This window comes from Centruroides vittatus, unplaced genomic scaffold, assembly GCF_030686945.1.
Source record: "Centruroides vittatus isolate TY-2023 unplaced genomic scaffold, ASM3068694v2 contig_1032, whole genome shotgun sequence".
In the NCBI taxonomy this organism is placed as follows: domain Eukaryota; kingdom Metazoa; phylum Arthropoda; class Arachnida; order Scorpiones; family Buthidae; genus Centruroides; species Centruroides vittatus.
Genome location: NW_027120670.1, coordinates 51,128 through 73,171, shown reverse-complemented (window position 1 = coordinate 73,171; position 22,044 = coordinate 51,128). Strand labels below are relative to the sequence as shown.

General features: G+C 33.4%; 1 protein-coding gene across 2 annotated transcripts in view; it reads left to right on the top strand.

Annotated features, from left to right (window-relative positions):
- LOC136968073 (DNA-directed RNA polymerase III subunit RPC4-like) overlaps positions 1–22,044 on the top strand; it is a 78,234-nt gene that overhangs the window by 37,324 nt on the left and 18,866 nt on the right. For both annotated transcript variants that reach the window (XM_067262047.1, XM_067262037.1), the window contains exons 4-5: positions 4,665–4,822; positions 15,783–15,910. In XM_067262047.1, coding sequence (XP_067118148.1) covers positions 4,665–4,822; positions 15,783–15,910 — 286 coding nt within the window. The remainder of the gene's footprint in view (positions 1–4,664; positions 4,823–15,782; positions 15,911–22,044) is intronic.

Genomic DNA, 22,044 nt, shown 5'->3' with positions numbered 1-22,044 from the left:
ATTAGCCATCCTTTGATGACAGCAAGTTGGTCTTATGACTGTACGATTAGAAGGTATGATACCTTTGCACGTATTCTCACAGTAGTCTCGAGTTAGATCATCAAGCGAACTCAAAAGGCGAGTGGAAATACATCATACTCACTTGGTTACATGTGTCATTAAGCATGATGGGATTATTTACAATGCATCTGGGTTTGGGACTGTAATGATTCAACCAATCAACTTAACTGTAACAAGTTGTAAACAAATCAATGTGAATTAGTTTTATAGCAATATAGTATGCAGAAACAAAATGGAAACCTCCAATGTTTTATTGTAAAAAAGAAGCAAAGAACAAGAAGAAATATTAGTAACTTATATAGAAAATAATAAGAAAATGAACAGTGGAAAATTCGATAACAAATTTACAAGAAAAAGACAATTCGATTTGTGAAGAGAATTAGTTGAAAAATTAATTGCATGTGTTTGGAGCTAAAAAATCTGTTGTGTAATGGAAAAAGTATTTTAATTTAATCCTTTCTTCATATAGTTTTCTTCCTTGATCTATTTCTTAAATTGTTTTGTCTACTAAGATTATTTATTAATTAGAACATATCTTCCTCATACACACTGGGGTGTATATTATATAATTAGAACTCACTTGTGCCTGTGACCGGTGTGAAATTAATTAATTCAAGTTAACGAACGTTTTCTGGACGCCTTCCGTGTCCTTCTTCAGGTTAAACTGCTGGATTCTATTATTTTTTTAAAAACGCTGTTCCGATCTGTAACAGCGTTTTTAAAAAATAATAGAATCCAGCAGTTTAACCTGAAGAAGGACACGGAAGGCGTCCAGAAAACGTTCGTTAACTTGAATTAATTAATTTCACACCGGTCACAGGCACAAGTGAGTTCTAATTATATTATTAATTAGAACTTAACACAGTGGTTTCCAACCTTTTTGTACCTGCGCCCCCCTTTAAAAAAAAATTGTTGTGCCCCCTTAATTTTTCTAACAATCTAATTTCATAAATACTCAAAGCGCGCTCGGCTCCAAACGCGAAAGCGAGATGTTCTCGTTCCAGCAAGAGTATGAATGGATGTTTTAGCATTTGTACCCGAAAAATTCGCGGCGAGGATTGTGGATTACGTATACCTATTTTGCTGATTCATTTTTTTGACACCTATTCGACTTTTTTGGTTTGTATTCGAAAATGGTATTTTGGAAACAGCTGCATGCCCCCCTTGCAACAGTCTCGCGCCTCCCTAGGGGGGCGCGCCCCACAGGTTGGAAACCACTGACTTAACACTTCTGATTAATAAATAATCTTAACACTTCTGATTAATAAATAATTTTAAGATTATTTATTAATCAGAAGTGTTTTAAATTTAAAGTTAAAATAGTGTCTATGCTCTTAATAATTTATACATATAATTTACTATCATTTTAATTCTTTTTTTGATGAATTAGATACTTCTTTTTATTTTTGGAAAAATTTGCTGTATAATTTTATCAATTATGAGTTAAAATTTTTTTATTAGTGTTGACTTAACATGAAAAGAAATGGCATCTGCTTGTGGTTGAAAAATTTGTTGCCTTCTTAAACAATTCTTTCGGCTCTTTCTAATGCTTCAGTTGTGATCAGAATAGCATATCCATCAGCCATTTTCACTTTTGTGAATAGATCTCACATGCTCAACTCAAAGTGAGTAGGAACTCACATGGTGAGATGGCAAAGCACATGAGTTAAAAGACTGCCAATTTGACGTCAGAGTGTGAGATGGTACCACATGACACCTTCAAGACGTTGGGAGTTGTAACACAAAAAACTAGAGACTAAGGGTCCAGCACTTGTGTCTGAGTTGTACATGTGTATTGCATTTATTATTAAGTTTTAAATTCGTGTGGCCAATAAGTAAACTTGTGCAACATTTTAATTTTATTTTTATTTCTTAAAGTAATGTTTTCTTCTTTGAAAAAATAATGATCATGCAGCAATCATTAAGTGATTTTAACAACCTCTTCAACAACTAATTAAATGAGCTAATATTAGCAAATGTCATCAGTCTTAATGCTTGAATAAGTAAACTGAAGAAATATTTAATGTTTTATATACTTTATACCAAAAATGACATTTCAGAAGTTTCCTTTCAGAAGTTCCCTTTATACATTTCAGAAGAAATGTATAAAGGGATGGGAAGAAATGATTGAAGTATAAATTTGTTAATAAGACTTTTGTTAACATTAATTAATACAGTTAATAATAATTACTTTTAAAAAATCGCATTTTTAAAATACTTTAGAACAGTGGCGTGTCGTGACATTTGATGATAGGGAAGCTGTGTTTCTGTAAGAAGCCGAATTTCAGGGGACATCAGTTAATTGTGTGTCAGTGATGGCCTAGGGTCCATTCGTATGTGCGTGGTGGCGGAAAAGAATTACCTGACAAAAACCGACAAAAAAGAAACATAAAATAAACATACTATGTACAAAATAGTTTGCTTTAGGACAATCAGCCGTTCGGACATCCTGGGCATTGATGTGGTTCTTTGATGGTCGATCGAAGGTGGCCCTGGGACAGTGGTGTTAACAAGTCTGTAGGGCACAGGGAGACTTTCTCTGTTAGTGTCGGGGACACGGTCGAAGTCCAAAGTGGCACAGGTTACAGGTTGGCACAATAGACAAAAAATTGTTTTTTTTTTTTTTTTTTTGAGCGTTTACACATGTGTTTTGGTTATTCGGAATGTTAACTGAGTGTGAAGTGTCCTCAATTCTCGGAGATTATATCAATCTCCGTTCTTTCTTTCATCCATTTGACTGGTCATTCTCCCTCAATCACGCTTCCCGAGTGGTTGGTCCCTGGTTACTAAATGTAACGAGACTCTTACCTGGAGCGGGAGAAAAGTCAAAATTGAAGACGAATTTGATCTTCCACCGATCATAGGACAACTTTTGCAATTTATGGTTTCTGCCTGGCAGTTTGATATAAACAATGGGTGTCTGACTACAAACGACTTTTACCTATGTTTTTTTAAACTAATAAATTTTTCTCTAAATTAACCGTTTTTTCGCGTCTTTCGTGACGGGTCAGACCTGTCCGGTACATGACATTTCCATAAAAGTTTTAAACAAATACTGGAAATGACAAAAATAAACAATTTATGTATTTTAGTTCTAAAACACAAATAATACATACATAATACAAATTGATATGATAGAAACAATGATACAAAAACTTGTTTTTTTAATTTTTTATAAACTAACTCTATTCGGCGATTTTTTTCGGCAAAGTCGTTAATTACTTTATCATAAAAGTTGCTGGTCATCGACTCCATCAATGTATTTAAAAGCTCTTTTTCTATCGAAAGCAACGCTAGCGTTGACAATTTTCCCTCCGACTGAGCAAGTGTTCTTGGCCAATGTATGAATTTGCTTCATGGTCGAAAAACTGCGCTCAACAGACTCACTAGTAGATGGTTCTGTAAAAATTAATGATATTAAATCATATAATTCTTTTAGTATGTCTTTGTTTAGATCGACATTAATTATAATATGTTTTATGTCTAAGAGTTACTTGTCAATATAGTCCGGATACGAATATAAATATTGCGATTCACTACGTAATTTAGATAAATCAAAAAATTTTCCATAAAATTTACTTAATTTAAAGAATTAAAACACACTTGGCAAAATTGTTAATAATTTTAATATTATGAAAACATGTAAAAGTGATAAAAATTCTAAAGATTTTATGTCTGAAAATCTGTCAATATAATTACAGTATAATTAAAAGAAAATTATAATTAAATATAACTTTGCAAAAAAACATACATAAAAATAACATTGAACACTCTTTACTTTTTAAATCTTAAACAATTCACTTAGTCAGATAGCTAAGATAGCCCTACCCAGTGGCCAAGGGATAGAATCGTTGGAAGCGTGATACGTGTGTAGCTTCCACCAGCTAAACCGGGTGAAGTTGGTGCTCTGTAAAGTGCATGTGCCAATGCCCTCTGGCTGCTTTACATCATTCAGTTATTCTCGCCATGGAAGCTGTCTCGTAAGCGCGTCCATTTCGCCACTGATATTCGAATATACAATATCAATCTTATCATTTTTTTCACATGTAGTATAGAAATTTGTAATAAGATACATAATGCAATTATAATAAAATATTAATTTTAATTAATTTAAAGTATGTTAAAATGTGAAAATTTATATTTTAGAAACTACAAGGGAAGGTCATTGGAAGGTGGAAGTGGCACTTTCACCACTTCCAATGACAGCACACCACTGCTTTAGAACAATTCACAAAAAATAAATAATTCTTAATGAAACAGCGGAGTTTCTTTTTGAAAATCAAATTTCCCAAAGGAAATGTAGCTTTATTTACAATGTCTAGTCAATTTAATAAATTAATCAATATTTATCACGCTGCATGGCCATTTCAGTTATTATTCATAATGGCTGCGCATTATAAATGATGCCCTATTAATCACTTGGCCCATAACATATATTAATCCTTTGAAGTTTGTGTGTATATAACTTTGAGAAATTGTGTTAGATATATCTTTTCAAAATTTGGATTATTTATATAGAATAGTATACAGTATGTCAAATATCATCATTATTTAACAATCATGGTTCCAAATACTATAAATAAATGAAATTGTAATATTTGTAGAATAAACAGTACAAACAAAAGTCCTGTGAAGCCCACAAGACATAGAAGATGTAGAAGTGGTGAACATGGCCGAGGAAGAGGTAGAGGCAAGGTGGAATTAATTCAGACGCAGGGAGCCGTGTTTGGGGATGGATTAGCTGAGATTCCTTCGAAGTCAGGTACAGATATAACATTTTCTATTTATTTTTTATTTTGAATATTTAAATATATAATGAAACTAAATTTTTAATTTTTTTTAACATAGATTCAATAATACTTGTATCTATATAGCATTATATTTTTAATAAGTTATATATGCTGTATACAGGGTTCATATAGACCTGGAAAGTCAGGAAATCCGCAAATACTTGAAATCCATCTGTTACTCTCACTTGTTTTTGACCTTAATATATTTTAAAATTTGGTTTAGTATAGAGGGGTCTACAAAAACTGGAGCAACCAAAAGAATGGCAAGATTTGTCATGCTTATATCCCATAAACTATAAATGATAAATGATAATGTGACAATTAAAATTTTGTTGAATAGAGGGTTCTAGGTAATAGTATTTAAAATGGTGGATACTGGTGGTGTGCAGCTGTGGGGTTTGTAGTTGCATGTGAACACTAGCAATGATGAGGCCGCACTGCGTTTGAGAAGTGTATAACTTTGGATTGCAAAGAGATAGTGTTGAAATTGGTATTGATTTGTACAGAATGACAGGATCTACAATATTATTTAGCAACAATAACGGATAAAATAGAATTTGTAAAGTTATAACCCAATAAGTATGCAAGTTGAAGAAAATTTTCACAATGTTGAAGAAATTACAATGGAAATATGAACAGAAATGTAAGAAACATATGTCATTGGAAAGAAAAATTTTAAAGGAATCAGAAAAGTCCAAAATGGCTAATGCTGAATGATGCAGATTGCATAGTGTGTAAGAAAACTGAGTGCACAACTTCGACTTGAATACTTTGAGTGTGCTGCTACCTAAAACCAATAATTATTGACTTATGATAACCACCAAGACTTTATTCATTTACATCTTATCCTTCCTCAAATATTGCGATTGTCCTCATACACGACTCTCCCAAATTTTTGCTTAACCCTTTGCATTCAGTTGATGCCATGGGGGGAGGCAAAGAACTATCAGTTGTCTTAACAAGGTTATTATGTACAGAACATTTTGGACCACATGGTGGACCTCAGGCAATTCATGTATTTTAATTCATTGCATTCTTTGCTGCTCGCCACATACCAGTATGTGGAGATAATAACTCTGCCAATTTTGAGACTGATGATTTGTGATATGTCTTCTCTCTAACTGCAAATTTTCATCTTCAGATGGCCCACGGAATTTCAAAAAGTATACAAAATATTACCATAGAGTTAAAGTTGGGTTCTCAAAAATTCCATCAACAATGACCCACTTTCTTGCCAAAACTCCACCACTTCCATTATAAGTTTCGGGGAGGGATGGGAAGAAATGTAAAATAACTGGACCAAAAATAACTCATGATAAGTGATTTCTCTCACACAGAGTGCACAATTTATTCTGTTTAAATTATTTTGAATTTCCCATCTCCTTGATTTAAGAAAATTTGATTTATGATGTAACGTGACATCTTTTTCTTATTTAAATAAAATTTACAAATTAATTTAAATAAAATCATGAAATTTTTTATATGATGTAGCCAATTATATAATCAATTTTATGCAGTTTCCAATGTTTGTAAATGACTATATAACTATAAAACATTATACATTTACAAAAAATTTTTATATAGTTGTGTGCAAAATGGGCTTAAATAAACTTGACCAAATATTACATAATGGAAAGGAGAAATGCAGAGACCTTAATAGGTCACGGAACAATGTCATAATTGTGCAGGGAATCACAGATGGAATTACCTGTATGAACCCTGTATTGACTGAAAATGAAATACAGAAATAAGTAAATTTCATAACATAAGTATTATCAAGTGATAGCGACTGCTTTTTTAAAAATTCAAATTCACAAAATGCTTACTTTATTACTTTTGCAACTTCCTTTTTGTTTACAATATTGAAATACTATAATTTTAATATCTATAAATTTAAAGGTTATATTTTTTAAAAAAAGGTAATAGTTAAAAAACTTTAAAAAAACTACTCAAAAGCAACCTTGAGCATGAGAAAATATCCTTCTGTGTTTACCAATTTTCGAGGAGACGTAATTAAAAACTATAAACTACAACTTTCTTCTAACAAAGAACAAGTTTTATTTAATATTACCTCCAAATGCATTTTACCTTGAGTATAACAGGGCCTCTTCAGTGGATAAAGCATCACAAACATCACAACTTTGATAACAAGCTATCTCATGCAAAGATGTATTTATATCCCTAACTACTTTTCTCATGGTTGCTTTTTTTGAGAAGTTTTTTAACTTATACAATACACCAATTCCATTGTTAAAATTTTTATAAATATTTAGGCCTAATATCTATAAATGTCCAAAGATTGATGTAAAGATTCATCCATTTGTTCACACAGAAGTACTCTGAGCTTTTATATTCTGTCTTATTGAAAGCATATTTCTACTATATTCCCATATTTCTACTATATTCCCAAATATGAAAGCATATTTCTACTATATTTATTTGTTTTTAATATTTATTAATCTATATTTTGTACAAGTAGATTTTGCAATATATCCATGATGAAAGTATGGTATGTCAAAATTTTTTATGCCATATGAAAGACTATTCCTTTCAGTTATTTCAATTTAGCAAATTTTTACAATTACAATATACAGAAATTAATCTTATTCTAAACATTTTTTTTCCTCCTCATTCATTGTTTGTTATCAAATGCTGTGTATGCTACTTGTGAAAGAAGTTCTAAGGCTGTTCTCTTCCATCATTCTTGCTTGGCAGTCTTGTGCTGTTCAAAATGCAGCTATCAGTGTTAGGGAAGTGAGATACATGACTTATGACAAATCTCATAGGAACCCTTTTTTTCTAATTCTCAGCCCTTTCATTCACCATAAATCAGTTTTCAGGTGGGCAACTCTGTCTCACTACTCAGTCATGCCCACTCACCTCATTGAAATCTTTATATCTTATACTTGAAGCTATGCTTTAAGATGAGCATTAGTGGCATGCATCTTCGCCACAAGTTCCAGTCATTTGTGGCTTTCCAGATGGAATGCTTTTGGAGGCTGTGACAAGTGGCTAATCTGAGATCATTAGATGACCTTGAGAAAGCTATCAGTTGGTTATGTGAAGGCTTAGAGCTGTCCATGAATGATGGCCACACTGGAAGGGAGAGAGGAGATTATGACAAGTCCAACAAGGAGGGTTGAACTTCAATGGATGTCCATTTTGTTTTATTAAATTTTATACAGTTTATCATTTTATGAATAATAAAATGCAGAGAGGTTTTGAGGAGGGTTGAGTTTTGTTGGACATCTGAAGAAGGGAGGGGGTTAGGGAAACTTGGACTAACTGGGACACTGGGAGGAGTAAAAATTTGAAGAAAAATGCAGATGTAATTTATGGACAATTTCTTATGTGCTCTGTCATTAGTTGGTTGACATTTTTGTTTGATTGGATGTTTCTCTGCACTATTTTTTAATATTTTTTTTAAACTCAAATAATACTATTAAGAAAAACAATATAATTTTCTTAAATACAAACTTATAGTGCTGCATTAGAAAAGTGTGAGTTCCTATGATGCAAACATAGACGAAATAGTAATGCCATCAGAGACTCATATATGCCACTAACCCCGGTATTCACCAACACGGGTTAGAGTTAGAGTTAAATCTTGAGTTAACCAATCACCGTTTGCTTTACTTTTAGTACGTGAATGCTCATTGGTTATCTTTTAACTCTAACTCTAACTCTTGTTGGTGAATATGGGAGTAAGTGGCATATATGAGTCTCTGGTACATGTGACAGAGTAGTCCATATGAAAGCAACTTAAGTTTCTCAATATTATTGTGTCTGATGATATGATAAGTAAGACAAAAACTTGTCACACTTTATTTCTAGCAGTTTAATCACTAAGTACTTAAACTGCTGATTAAATAAGTAAGTGATTTCACATTAATCACATTAAATCACTAAGTGATTAAATGCTAGAAACAAAGTGTGAAAGGTTTTTTGCCTTACTTACTTTAAGTAGTTCTAGCTTTGAGTGCAGAGAAGTCTGATGATATGATTATAGAAACCCAGAATGCTTATCTAGTTAGTCTTATATATTGAGTTTAGTGTTCTGTAGGAATACTAACCTCAATATATAAGAATATATTTACTCAATATATTTAAGAATATAATATAACTCAATATATTTAAAAGATATTTGTGTCTAATTTTATTAAAGTTATATTGTATTTTCAAAAGATAAGTGTTTTGTCTGAAAATAATTCAGTCATATCCTTTATATTTGATGCAAATCAATTGTTACAAAGTAAGTTATAAATTTATATTAGATTATAAAGAAATACTTTTGTTTTTGCTATAATTATATATATATATATAGTTTTATAATTTTTTTAAGTCAAGCAACTTTAACTATTGGTGAAGAAAAAAATGAAAATTATGATATGGTAGAGCAGTGTTATTTGTGAATGAATAACAGTTGAATTTGTCTATCTCAAACATGTTTATCTTGAAAACTTCTTTGACAAAGTTTATTTTTTTCTCTCTGCATTTTCAACCTAAATTCAGTATATTTTCCATGTTTATCTCAAATAATTTTCTCCCAAAACCTCTATCTAAAATCTCAAATAATGGACCCTGAAGTGTCAATTACAAATTCAGTTTATCAATTATATTTTGATAGCATAAATTGTAATTGAGAAACATCTGTGAGAAACCGCAGGTTCCTGGGATGTCCCTAGGAACTTACTTGGTAACAGTCTGCAAAGACCGCTCATGCTGTCATTTCAGATGATTTAGGAGGGCTATTTTGAGTGAGGGATTGCGTTGATAAGTCGACAGGTGTTCCTTTGGTCAATGGACAGGAGACAGGTTGTCAACATAACAAAATAAAAGTTTATTATATAATTAACCCTAGGATACATACAATTCTGCTAATTAGGCTAATTTCTATTGCGATTACTCAACCCTCCTCTATACTCCTATTGAGTGGAGTGACAAAAATTTGCTATTCAGCTCACAAGGCGCGTGCTTGACCTATTGACTTAATTTTGGGTGCTAAGCTCGCGGAGAGAGAGTTTACAATAATCTATTGATACCTCAATATTCGATGATCGATTAAATGACATTCGTTTGATTGGAGAGAGAGGGATTCAAAGTTGATGGGCTGGCATATGGGGCTGGGACTGTCCGTTCATGGAAGTCCGTTAAACTTGGCACCTTATTGTCGTCTTCCCTTGGCAGTAATGAACTTCTGGGTGTGGAGTTGTCTTCCTTTCGACTTGGTTTGGGATGAACGCTTTCCTTCCGACTTTGTAAGGGACGAATGCCCGGAACTTCGGTGTCCAACCTTTTATGCTTTTGGCCTGGGAAAATGATCACATGATCGACTGTTGATGGAGTGGAAGTTTAATTCCCAGGTCCAGGCATAGGTTTCTTCCATTGACTTTGATGATGTTTAATTGTAGCTGTCCCTCTTTCACAATGAATTGTTTTCTTTTTGACACCTTGTTGTTAAAATTCCTCTCTGTTTGTTTACTGAGAATATCATTAGCCCTTCTAGTGTAATGTTTTTTTATAACGATTGTGTTAAGAAATTAAATTACAGAGTCGTAATTTTGCACAAAATTAGCTCATTCTTGCACGCAGGGTCACGCTTGGGCTCGCGGTCAGGCCCATAGGCTCACACATCTCTTGCAATATAGTATGTAGTTATAGTTAGCACTTCTTTTCTCTGATTGTCTATGAGTTAGGCTTGCATCTTATTGGTTGAAGAAAATCAGGCATTCAAAATTGTTGACAAACTATTTCTGTTTAAGATATGTCAAAAATGTTTTATTTATACCTAATACAAGTAGATACTGTACCTGCCATTGTATTAATAAAATACTGTACTTCTTATTAAACCTGTAATTGTTTACTGTGTAGGTACAGTACCTCTATACCTTGAAACCTGTTTATCTCCAATTTTTTTCTCTTTTCCATGAGATTCAAGATAGACAGATTCAACTGTATTTGAAACTGGCATGAAAAAACTGCTAAGAAAGAATCTTAAAAAAATTACTTTTTCTGATTTCAACTGTTAAATATTTCCTTTCATAAGTTATAAATGGAGTTTGAAATACCACTTGACTAGAAACAGTATAAGTTTGCAAGTAAATGCAGCATAAGTTTGAAAATGAGAGTATGGAGTGAAGCAACTATCCTCAAGATCATGCAGTCCCTATCATTAGCTTTGCAACAAGAAAAGATTGAAATCTATAAAAGTAAATTAAGAGCTGGCTGTATTAACGCAAGGGATGCGGATGGATTAGCTTCTGCATGGAAATTCTACATAAAAGAAAAATTAAAATATAAAAATTCTTAGTCCATATCTGCTCTTATATTGTGATGTCTTTTTATGTATTTATTTTATTTTATTTATTTTATTGTGGCTTTAGCGTATTAGTATATTTTATTTTGTTAATTTATCTATTTTTTCGTTTTAAATTTGAATATATAATGATCGAACGTTCCATTTATTACAATTTTGAAATACATTTGAATGCCAGTTCACCTGAGGATTGCCTATTACATTAGGCTGAAAATGTTTGTGTTTAATTAAATAAAGTATTCTCAGCGATAGAAGGTCTTAAATGTTTTATTAAGTGTTTTTAAAAAAGCTGAGTTTGATATTTAATTAATTAATGAGACTATGTTTTTTTTTTTTTTTTTGATGATACAAGGTATCCGAAAAGTTATTGTGCAATAAGAAATTTGTAATAACATTAAAGTTATAGATTTGGCATTTCATACAGATGTTTTGGTTTTTGGAAGACTTCATTGCCAATCACATAATCTCTGCAGGATCTGGCCTGCTAAGTCTCTAGACCTTATTCCAGATTTGGGTTCTCTGGAAGACATTTCCAGCATTTGCTATAGGTGAAACTGGCATATTGTACGAAGATCATTCAATAAGTCCTTAGAAAATCCAATAGATGGCACTCGTAGCATTGAAAATGGTTTGTTTTTAGTAAGCATCGTGACTCACTAGACAGCTGTGAAAGTCTCAGTCATATCTATCACATAGTTTCATTTTTATTGTCGATTGAAGCAAGAAACTTTTGTTTATTTAGAAAAATGAAAAAAGTGAGTTTCGAGCAGTGATTAAACACTTATATTTAAAAGGCTTAACACCAAAAGAGATCAAAGCTGAGTTGGATGAAGTTCATGACACATCTGCTCCTGTGTTTGCAACTGTTTACAATTGGATAAATGAGTTTAAATGTGGCTGTACATCCACAAAAGATGAGCATTGTTTGGACATCCAGTGGAAGTGACTACTCTCAAAATGATTGACAAAATCCACGATATGGTTTTGAGTGATCAACGAATCAAAGTGTGTGAAATAGTTGAGGCCACAGGTATATCGCAAGTTACGGTGTTTTCAATTTTGCACAAAAAATTGAGTGTGAAAAAAATCTTGGCGAGATGGGTGTTGTGTTTGCTCTCAGTGGAGAATAAACGTATTCGTGTGGTCAACTCTGAGGCAATTTTGGCGCTTTTTCGTTGCAATCCTGATGAGTTTCTGCATTGATACATAACCGTGGATGAAACGTGAATATATTATTACACTCCAGAGACAAAGGAACAGTCAAAACAGTGGGTTTTTGAAGGCAAAATGGCTCTGAAGAAGGCGAAGATGGTGAAATCGGCCGAGAAGGTGATGGCCACAGTTTTTTGGGATATACGCAAAATCATCTACACTGATTACTTGGAAAAAGGAAAAACAATAACTGGAGAGTATTATGCATCGTTATTGCATCGGTTGAGCAAAGAAATCAAGGAAAAACATCCTCATTTGAAAAAGAAAAAGATCCTCTTTATCAAGACAATGCACCGGTGCACACCTGTACAGTTTCAATGGCCAAAATCATGGAATTAAAGTTCAAATTATTACAACATCCACCATGTTCACTGGATTTGGCCCCCCAGTGACTTTTTTTTTTTATTTCCAAACTTAAAAAAATGGCTTGGCAAACAACAGTTTACGTCAAATGAGGAGGTCATCATCTAAACAGATGCCTATTTTTAGGGCCTTCCAAAATCTTACTTTTTAGATGGCTTAAAGTTGGAGAAATGCTTGGAAAAGTGTATAGAGCTTATAAGAGATTTAGGTAGTTTCTTTTTTTCAACATAAATAATTTGTTTTTTTATCTTTTTCTAAGGACTTATTGAATGACTCTCGTACATAAAACTTTACTTAAACCTTTTCAATTGCACAGTAACTTTTTGGACACCCTGAGATTCATTAACAACATAATTATGAAGTCTAAGTAAGAGATGAAACAATCACTGCTGATGAAACACAACTGCTTAATCACAGAATGTAAAGGAAAGATTTAAATTTCAAAATTATAGTTATATTTTTTTTCATAAATTTAAATAATTTTAATTCATTTACAAATTTAAATAAAAATTATTTTATACAATGTATGGCTTCATTCAATAAAATTATAATTTGAGTTTTTCATGTTTTTGTTTGTTAGAATGTAGATGTGCACTTCACAAAGTTTGATATTTATAAAAGAAATGAGGTTTTATTCAACTATAACTAACAACAAAAACTTCAATGATTAAGTAAACTGTACATCAGACTGAGCACATCCTCGAACCACAAAGTTGCTTCAGTGGCATTGTGAATGAAAGTGACAATATGGCCGACTGGTACTACTAAAGCACTCTCAACATCGCTCTTGGTCAGAGCCAATGTAGAGATATAAAAATTTATTTTATTTTACTGATTACCTCTACAAGAAAACTAATTTTGTATTAAATATTCACTTAAGATTGTCATGGTGGTTATTGCCGTATTTGCATCATTTATGTAAAAACATTGATTTCCAAATTTGTATTTCTGGAATTTTAGAAATTAAATCCAAGATTCTAATTCCAAAAAATTCTAATTTCAGAATTTTTTATGTAAATTTATATAAAAGGACTTTTTTTGAAAATTAAATTTATATAAAAAGTATAAAGTTAATTAGAGGATGTCTTTATAAAATTACAACAAATATAGACGTATTGTGTCTAACAGTTGAAGAAAAAATGATTTGTCTTTCATAAATATCGAAAACCTATTTTTAATAACATTTGCTTTAATTAATCTACATTTTTTTGTAATATTTTTTAAATAAGAAGTCAATTGACATAAGATATATATGTATATGTTAAAATATATAAAATATTGTTTGTTAACCTTTCAGCAGTGGGAGAGTCAGGTATGGTTCTATCCCTTAGTAGTGGAGAATATACCTGGAAAATTTTTTAAGTATTTTTTCACGCAATTTTTCTCATTTCTGTTTCAGAAAAAGTATTTGTAAACAGTTATGTCTAGTAAAGAAAAGTCTTTTTTATTGTTACATAATTCATTTTTTATGTGAATTTTTTTTTTGCGGTAGTTTTTGGCGATACCCCCCAAAAGAATTTATTAGATATATACGTCCCTCACCACTGCCACACAATTGCCCTCGACGTATATATACGTCCCTCACTGCTGAGTGGTTAAGTACGATAGAAGTTTGTTAATCAAGCACTCACTAGTCTGGAATGTCTGGTAGTTTAATAACTGATAATCTGACATGCTAGTATTCTATGATTTGAAATTTGTTTGTACATGTGGTGTGCTAAAGACCCTGGATGATGATAATGTGTTCACTAATGTTTTTGCAGGTTATTCACTCAATCTACTAAATCAGGTTATTCTACAATCTACTATCAAATTAGACTAATTAAAGTGCATGCAAGAACAAACCAAAAGAATGTAGCAGTGTTAACTAGCACAAAATGCACAGCAATGTCTGCAACATTCAGATTACATATACATTATTGAATTTTGTGGGAAAAAAGTATCCGTTAATTCAGCACTTGTCTGATCCTGTAGGTGCCAGTTAGCAAACTTTTACTGTCTTTATTTTTAAATTCATAAAACAGGTTTAAATTATTTTTGAGATTTGCAAATAGAGTTTCAGAATATTTTATATTTCAATGAATTATATTGGGTTGTAAAGGTAAAATTTAGATATTTTAGTATTTTTCTAGAAATGACTGAACATTTTAGAACATTTTTCCCAATGTAGCTATATAAATAGAGTAACCAAAGGATGTTTCATCACATATTTCATTGGAAATAGATGCATAAGCAATATGAAACTTTTGAAAGAACACATTTGCATGCTGTTGTTTTATCACTTCAAAAATGGCCATGATGGCAATGAAGGCTCATGATGTCATCTACAAGGCGTTTTGCAAGGACACAGTCAACAGGTAGACATGATACAATTGGTTCAAGAAATTGAAGGATGGAGATTTGACTTCAAGGTGAACCCCATCTAAGCAGTGATTCCATCATTGATGATGATGTTCTGGTAGACAATAATCCAAGGTTGACCAACAAAGAGTTTGCACAACTTGAGTGTTTCCATACACTCCAAAAATTGACAAAGTCCAATACTACTGTGATAGCACGTCAGCACATAGAATAAAGATGACTTTAGAGAAGCTGGCCAGTCTGGCTGGGAGGTTTTGCCTCATCACCATACTGCCAGACTTGGAGTCAACCATGTATTTTGCATCCTACAGAATCATATTGCTAATATATAGTTCAGTGACAATATGTGACACTTAAGACTTTCTTTAAAGAAAAACCCCAATCATTCTATGCTCATGGGATTGAAAGTTTACAGTAAAGATGGCAAGATGTGATTGAGATTTATGGTGATTACCTATAAGACTGAACTATAATTGTTGTTAATTGCCAATAAAGTTTTTTTCAAAATGTCTTAATTTCACCTTTACAACCTGATAAAATTTTAGATAGCATATTATCTTCAATATGTTTTGCTAACTAAATAATGCATGTTAAAATTATTTCATGCTACAGTTAATAGATTTATATTTAATAATGTTCTAATTGAATTACTATAATCTTTTATTTATTTTTTGTTTCAGGATTTAATCATGAGAATTCCAGCAGAGATCGAATTGGTTCTGGTAAAATTTCAGGCTCAAAATCAAAGACAAAACGGGAAGAACGACAAGATGAGGAAGAACAGCTGCAGGAATTACTCAGAGATGATGTGAGTCAAATTTGTTTGTTTGCATTTCTATTTGTTAATTTTGATTAGTTTCTTCTATTGTAAATCTAAATCCAGTGGTTCAAATTTATAATAAATATTACCAAAGATGGATTAATCTTACTACTTTCTTTTGAATTAGGAACTTAAATTTAATTTTAAATCAATAACTGTTTGCTTGTTTTGGTCTAATTTTGAATTTGTTGATTTTTATTAATAAAAGCACACATTTTATTGACATAAGAATTCAAAACTTGGAGAAAAAAATTTTTTTTGTTTTAGTTTTTATATGAATTTTTTAAAATGATTTTAGTGGAAAGTATTAAGTTAATACTTATGAAAATAAAAAGTTAATTTTTTCGTTATGTGAAACCATGTCAATCGTCTTATTTGATTATTTCTCATAATAAAGAGTAATAGAAATGACACAAGGGTTTAATTCTCTTTTTTCATTTGCTGAGACATGTTTTGGGTCTTATTTATATTTATTTTATTTATATTACACTGTGACAATTGTTCGCCATGTTCTTCCTTTATCAGACAATACCCTTTGTTTGTTGCTTTCTCATGTTCCATTGTCCATTAGACCCGGAAGGGATGATGAAACAGCAGGGGGGAGGAAGGTGTGTATAAAAGGGTGATAAGGTCGACTGAAAAGGACTTTTGGACGGACAACTTTGGAAGCGAGCAGGACAGACATTGAGGTAAGCAGCGAGAAAAAGGTGATCAACGATTGAGCCAGAAGGTCAACAAATAGTGGGAAGAGAGCTTCTAGACAGTTTGCCCATGTATAAAATTGTATAATATATATATATATAATTCGTGTGTAACTTATGTGCATCGGGAGAAATTAATTGTTGCGAAAACTGAGAAGTTATTGTAGTACTTATTGAGCCAGATGTTAACTTATTTTCCTTTTGAGAAAATAAATCTTACAATGGCATCCATGACAGGATCTGGTGTGTAGACTACAAACGGGTTTTCTCGACAGTTCTCTGTATAACAGTTATACGTTCCTTTGTTTGTACCCTGTGAAAGAACGCAATGAGCAAACCGGATAGTCTTCGTGGAACCCCTCTCGATAGGAGCTAGTATGGTGTCTTTTCTGGTTATCACGGGTTTCCTTGGAATGATCTCCACTTTTTCGAATACTAGTAATGACTCTGTAAATATACGCCAATTTTTCCAAATGGTTGACAACATTACCTGCCTCGCTGCATGGGATCCAGAAGTAAAGAGTGCGATATTGCAGGCCAAACTCAAAGAAGGACTACTGTCTACATTCTTCTCCTTACAAGACTTGTACCCCCATTCTTTCGACGATGTGAAGGATAGCTTAATCAAGAGTTACGACAGGACTGAATTCCAGGAGAAGAGTGCATTAAACCAACTGCTGGGCATTCGATAAATAAGGGAAGAGATGGTATGTGATTATGTTATTAGACTTAATGCCTTATTTTACGGGATGTATCTAAAGATAACCAAGTTTTGTTGCTCCGTGACAATGTTGTGATGAAAAGATTCATAAAAGGGCTACATCCCCAGCTCCGGGAACACGTCCTTTGTGGCGGACCTAAAACCTTAAATGAAGCTATTGATATCGCGGAGTGTGAAGAAAAGGTCAGTAATGAGTGTGGGAACTTTGGGAATAATAGAAACATTTCCGTTATACAAAACCCCAAGAATGATTGTGACGATAAGGGAGAAAACAATAGTGCTGAGACTGAGAAAAACGACAAATTGGCTCGTTTGGAAGCCGCAGTGAGTTCACTGTGCAAATCTGACGCTCAGCTGGCCGAGAATAGCCATGCGGGACAGAAAATAAGACAGTTGGAGAGTAGACAATGCTTTATATGTAATGACCTGAACCATCTAACGAGGAAATGCCCTAAACCTTCAAATGTAAACTGAATATGGAACAGAATAAATGCCAGCACTCTGTTCCCAGTTGTAAAATAAGTCTGGCTGGGGTTGCGGTATCTGAGAAGGACTCCCTGTTATAAAGGAGACCATGGGCAGCTAGATGTGGCACTGCTATGTGATATGGGTGCTGAGAAATCAGTAATAGACACCGATTTACTGGGTAGATTAGAGCTCCAGCACGAAAAATGACCCTATCTTAGAAAAGAGGTGAGAATTTGGGGGATTGGCGGACATATTTCTGTTTCTGAATGGGCCCTAGAAGTAAAGGTTAGTAAGGGCTATGAGGCTATTGATTTGTTATTTTCATGTATAAGGCTCCCTCCTGACCTTGATTATGACGGCATATTGGGGATCGATTTTCTTGGCAAGTTTCTGTCCATTCTGAATGAGGTGAGGGGAGCGTTGGAGAGCAGGAATAATTTGTACAAAGAACGTGGGGTTTATATGAGTTGCGCTAGGGTAAATATGAATGAAAGCATCATCTGGATGATAGATTTTTTCCAAGTGGAGAATCCTTACTGTGATAGGATTATAGGCTTAGTGAAAGAAAGGAGCGATGTCTTTGCCTTAGATGTTAAAGACCTTACTGGCACTAATAAATTCGTGCATAGACCAATAGTCGATGATACCAAAGTTGTAAATGTGAGGCAGTATCGTATCCCTAACTTTGAGCAAGCTAAAGACAATGATGCAAGCTTTTTTAAAAGCTGGCATCTGTGAGGAGAGCTCCTCAGAATGGAACTCCCTTATACACGTCATAGCTAAGGAATCTGGAGAGATAAGGATGACTTGAAACTACGAACTAACCAACAATGAACAATGGACAATGAACTAACCGAAAATCAAGACTTTCCAATGGCCAGCATAGACGGCATCTTGGAAAAATTCCATGGGAGCAAAATCTTCTCAATATTAGATCTTAAGTCTGGATACTTCCAAATCCCGATCAATCCATCAACTTGCCACATATTCACTTTTCCACTCCCTAGGGCAAGTATCAAATGTGTGGACTTCCCCAGGAAGCTAAAAATAGCAGAAAATACTTTCAATATGCAATGTCTCGTCTACTGGGGAAACACATAGGAATAAACTGTTATGTCTTTCAAGACGATATTGTCATATTCTCCCCATCAATTGATGAACATATGAAAACATTGGAAGATGTGCTTGCCATTATCAGTGAGGCAAACCTAAACTTAAACCTGAAAAAGTGCAAATTCCTTGTAAACAAAGTTTGCTATTTAGGTCACCTAATTCATGGAGAAGGGATCAGTCCTGATCCCAAGAACACCGACGCTATAGCATGCATGGGGGTACCTAAAAATGTAATGGAAGTCGGAAGCTTCCTAGGAATGTTAGGATTTTTCAGAAAATTCATTAAAAATTTTTCTGAAATAGCCTTCCCACTCACAGAATTGACCAAACAGAACGAAAAATTCAGATGGGAGGAGCCCCACCAAATTAGCTTTGACCATTCAAAGGACTTCATCGTTAAACCACCCATTCTGGCCCACCCGGATTTTAACCAACCATATTTTTTACACATGGATGCTTCTGACAAAGTGTTCCAGTGCTGTCCTTGAACAATGGAAAGAAGGCACTTTGCTTCCTGTGGGATACTTCAGTTACAAATTCCACGACGCCGAATTAAATTACTCCACAATTGAGGAGGAGTATCTCGCCATTGTCTTTACTCTCCGTCATTTTTGCCCTTTAATCTTAGGCCAACATGTGCTGGTATATTCCAATCACAAGCCATTATCATATTTAAAGAACATGAAGAATCATAATGGCCGACTGATGAGGTGGGCAATCGAAATATCTGATTTTGACATCGAAATTAACCACGTGAAGGGTCGGGATAACCATATGGCAGACTGCTTATTGAGGATATATATTGACCCTCGATCCTATGAACCAATTGTTATAAATACTAATGGCGAAAACACGAACTTATTAGAGAAAGTTATAAAATCCCAAGATAGTGACAAATTCTTTGGCCCAATAAAAAGAGATTCTCCTGAAGGATCATCATCAAAGTTGGGAGGGAAGTCGAAAGGAACGATTCCGCCCGAGTCCCAATTAGATGGATATAATCTTCTCCACATGAAACCAAATTTATACGGGCTAGGCAAAACAAGAAGCACTTGTGTTGGTAAAGATGCCATACAAGACATTATAAGAAATTTTTATAACAACTCTCTGGCAGAGCATTGGGGATGGGATAAGACGAGAAAACTTATTAGCCGGTACTATTACTTCCGAGGGATGAATAAAAGCATAAACCAGTACATAGAACATTGTAGAGAATGCCAAATGCACAACCTCCACCAAGGCAGAGCCCCATTCCAGGAGACTGAAGTCACAGAATATCCATTTCAAAAGATATCTGTCAACATAATAGGCCCCCCTCACAACTACACGTAAAGGAAACCGTTACATCCTTGTCATGATTGATGTGTTTACCTGTTTCACTGAGGCCTCTCCCTTACCTGACCAGTCTGCTAATTCAATAGCTGACACTATATTTGACACCATTATTTGTTGCTGCGGTTGTCCACAAATAATTATTTTTGATCAGGGTGCAAATTTTACCTCTTCTCTGTTTGAGAATACAGTCAAACCTGTTTTTGTGCGGTCTTTTTCTGTGTGATTTGTTTTGTGCGATTTTTTTTTGTGCGGTATATGAAAATTTCAATCAAATTGGAACATAATTGACTCCTGTAAAATTTTTAAAAACTCTATTGGTTGTTTTCTATGACATCAGCAGGTTTTTTCATTTTTTATTCAGTAAAATTTTTTTCTCATACGTTTATTTCGGTCCCCTCTTATTTTAATAAATTTTAATAGCATAAAAACCATAAATATTATGTTATATTTGAACAGATGCGGTAAGTTAGCTCCCCTCCAGCTTTAGACTGCAGGTGTGAAATTTCACGCCTTGTTAAATGAAATAACACTTCCTGCAGCTATATTTATCAAATAAAATCATTATTTAACAATTATTTTTAACTTTTTAATGTTAGATTCATATTTAAGTGGAAATAATTAATTAATATAAAAATTAAAATTCTTAGAGGATTTTTTTCCCCATTAGGTGTTGCAGAAAAAGGCCCAAGGAGTCAAAAAAGCAATTCCTAGTTATTTCGTACGGTTTCGAGTTATTTTTTACGTGAGACTTTTTTTATGCGGTCCCTATTCACCGCATAAAAACAAGTTTGACTGTATGTGCAGAGTTCTTGAGATCAAGAGGAATGTCACTATCGCGTATAGACCATGTTTGAATTCCATCTGTAAACGAGTCAACAAATCTATAGTAAACATCATCGCTCGTATATCAGACAGAAATAATGCCCAGTAACTCTCAAGATACTATAGACCAGTGGTGGGCAAACTTTTTTAATGGGGGACCACAAAGTTTAAGAAATTCTAGAAGAGGGCCAGAATTATAGAAAAAATGTATTTTGTGTTAAAGCTTTTAATCATAATATTATAAAAACATTATAGCATTACACACAAATGTTACAAATTACCTTTTACCTTAAATAATAATTAATTTAACTTTTATTCGAAGGCCCTGCCATGGTAGGCGTGTGAGACATATGGAATTGTTTTTGATTTTCCATAATATTTTCGAAAGCAGGTTCCAGCTGTGACGAAGCAACTTTCAGCAGTGCGAAAAGGTGTTCATCAGTCAATCGGTTTCTGATTGAGTTTTTCCGCAATTTCATGGTCGAAAAAGTCTGTTCGCACACATAAGACGACGCAAACATCGCCATAATTTTCTGGGCGTGAGCAATCATCTTTGGGAATTCAGCTTTCCGCAGTGCTCTATAAAAATCTAGTTTTGTGGAATTCAAGAACAATTGCTTTAAATGGGTATTGCACTGCATTTCAATAATTTCCAACTGCAATTCTGCAGATACATTTTCCGGATCCACATTAAACGGCATCGAGAAAACATCTAGCGATGATTGAATGTTCTTAAAATCTTGAAACCTAGTTTTAAATTCTGTGTGAAGTTTTTTTAATGACTGACTGAATTCTTTTAGTTTGTTCTCACTCACTGGTGACATGGATTTTAAACGTAGAAAGTGAGTTAAATCGTTCTTTGCCATGCAGTTATAAAACAGAAAAAGCTGAGTTTTAAATGATTTCAGACAACCCCAAGTCTCATCTATAAATTGGTTTTTTCCTTGCAATTTTTTATTTAA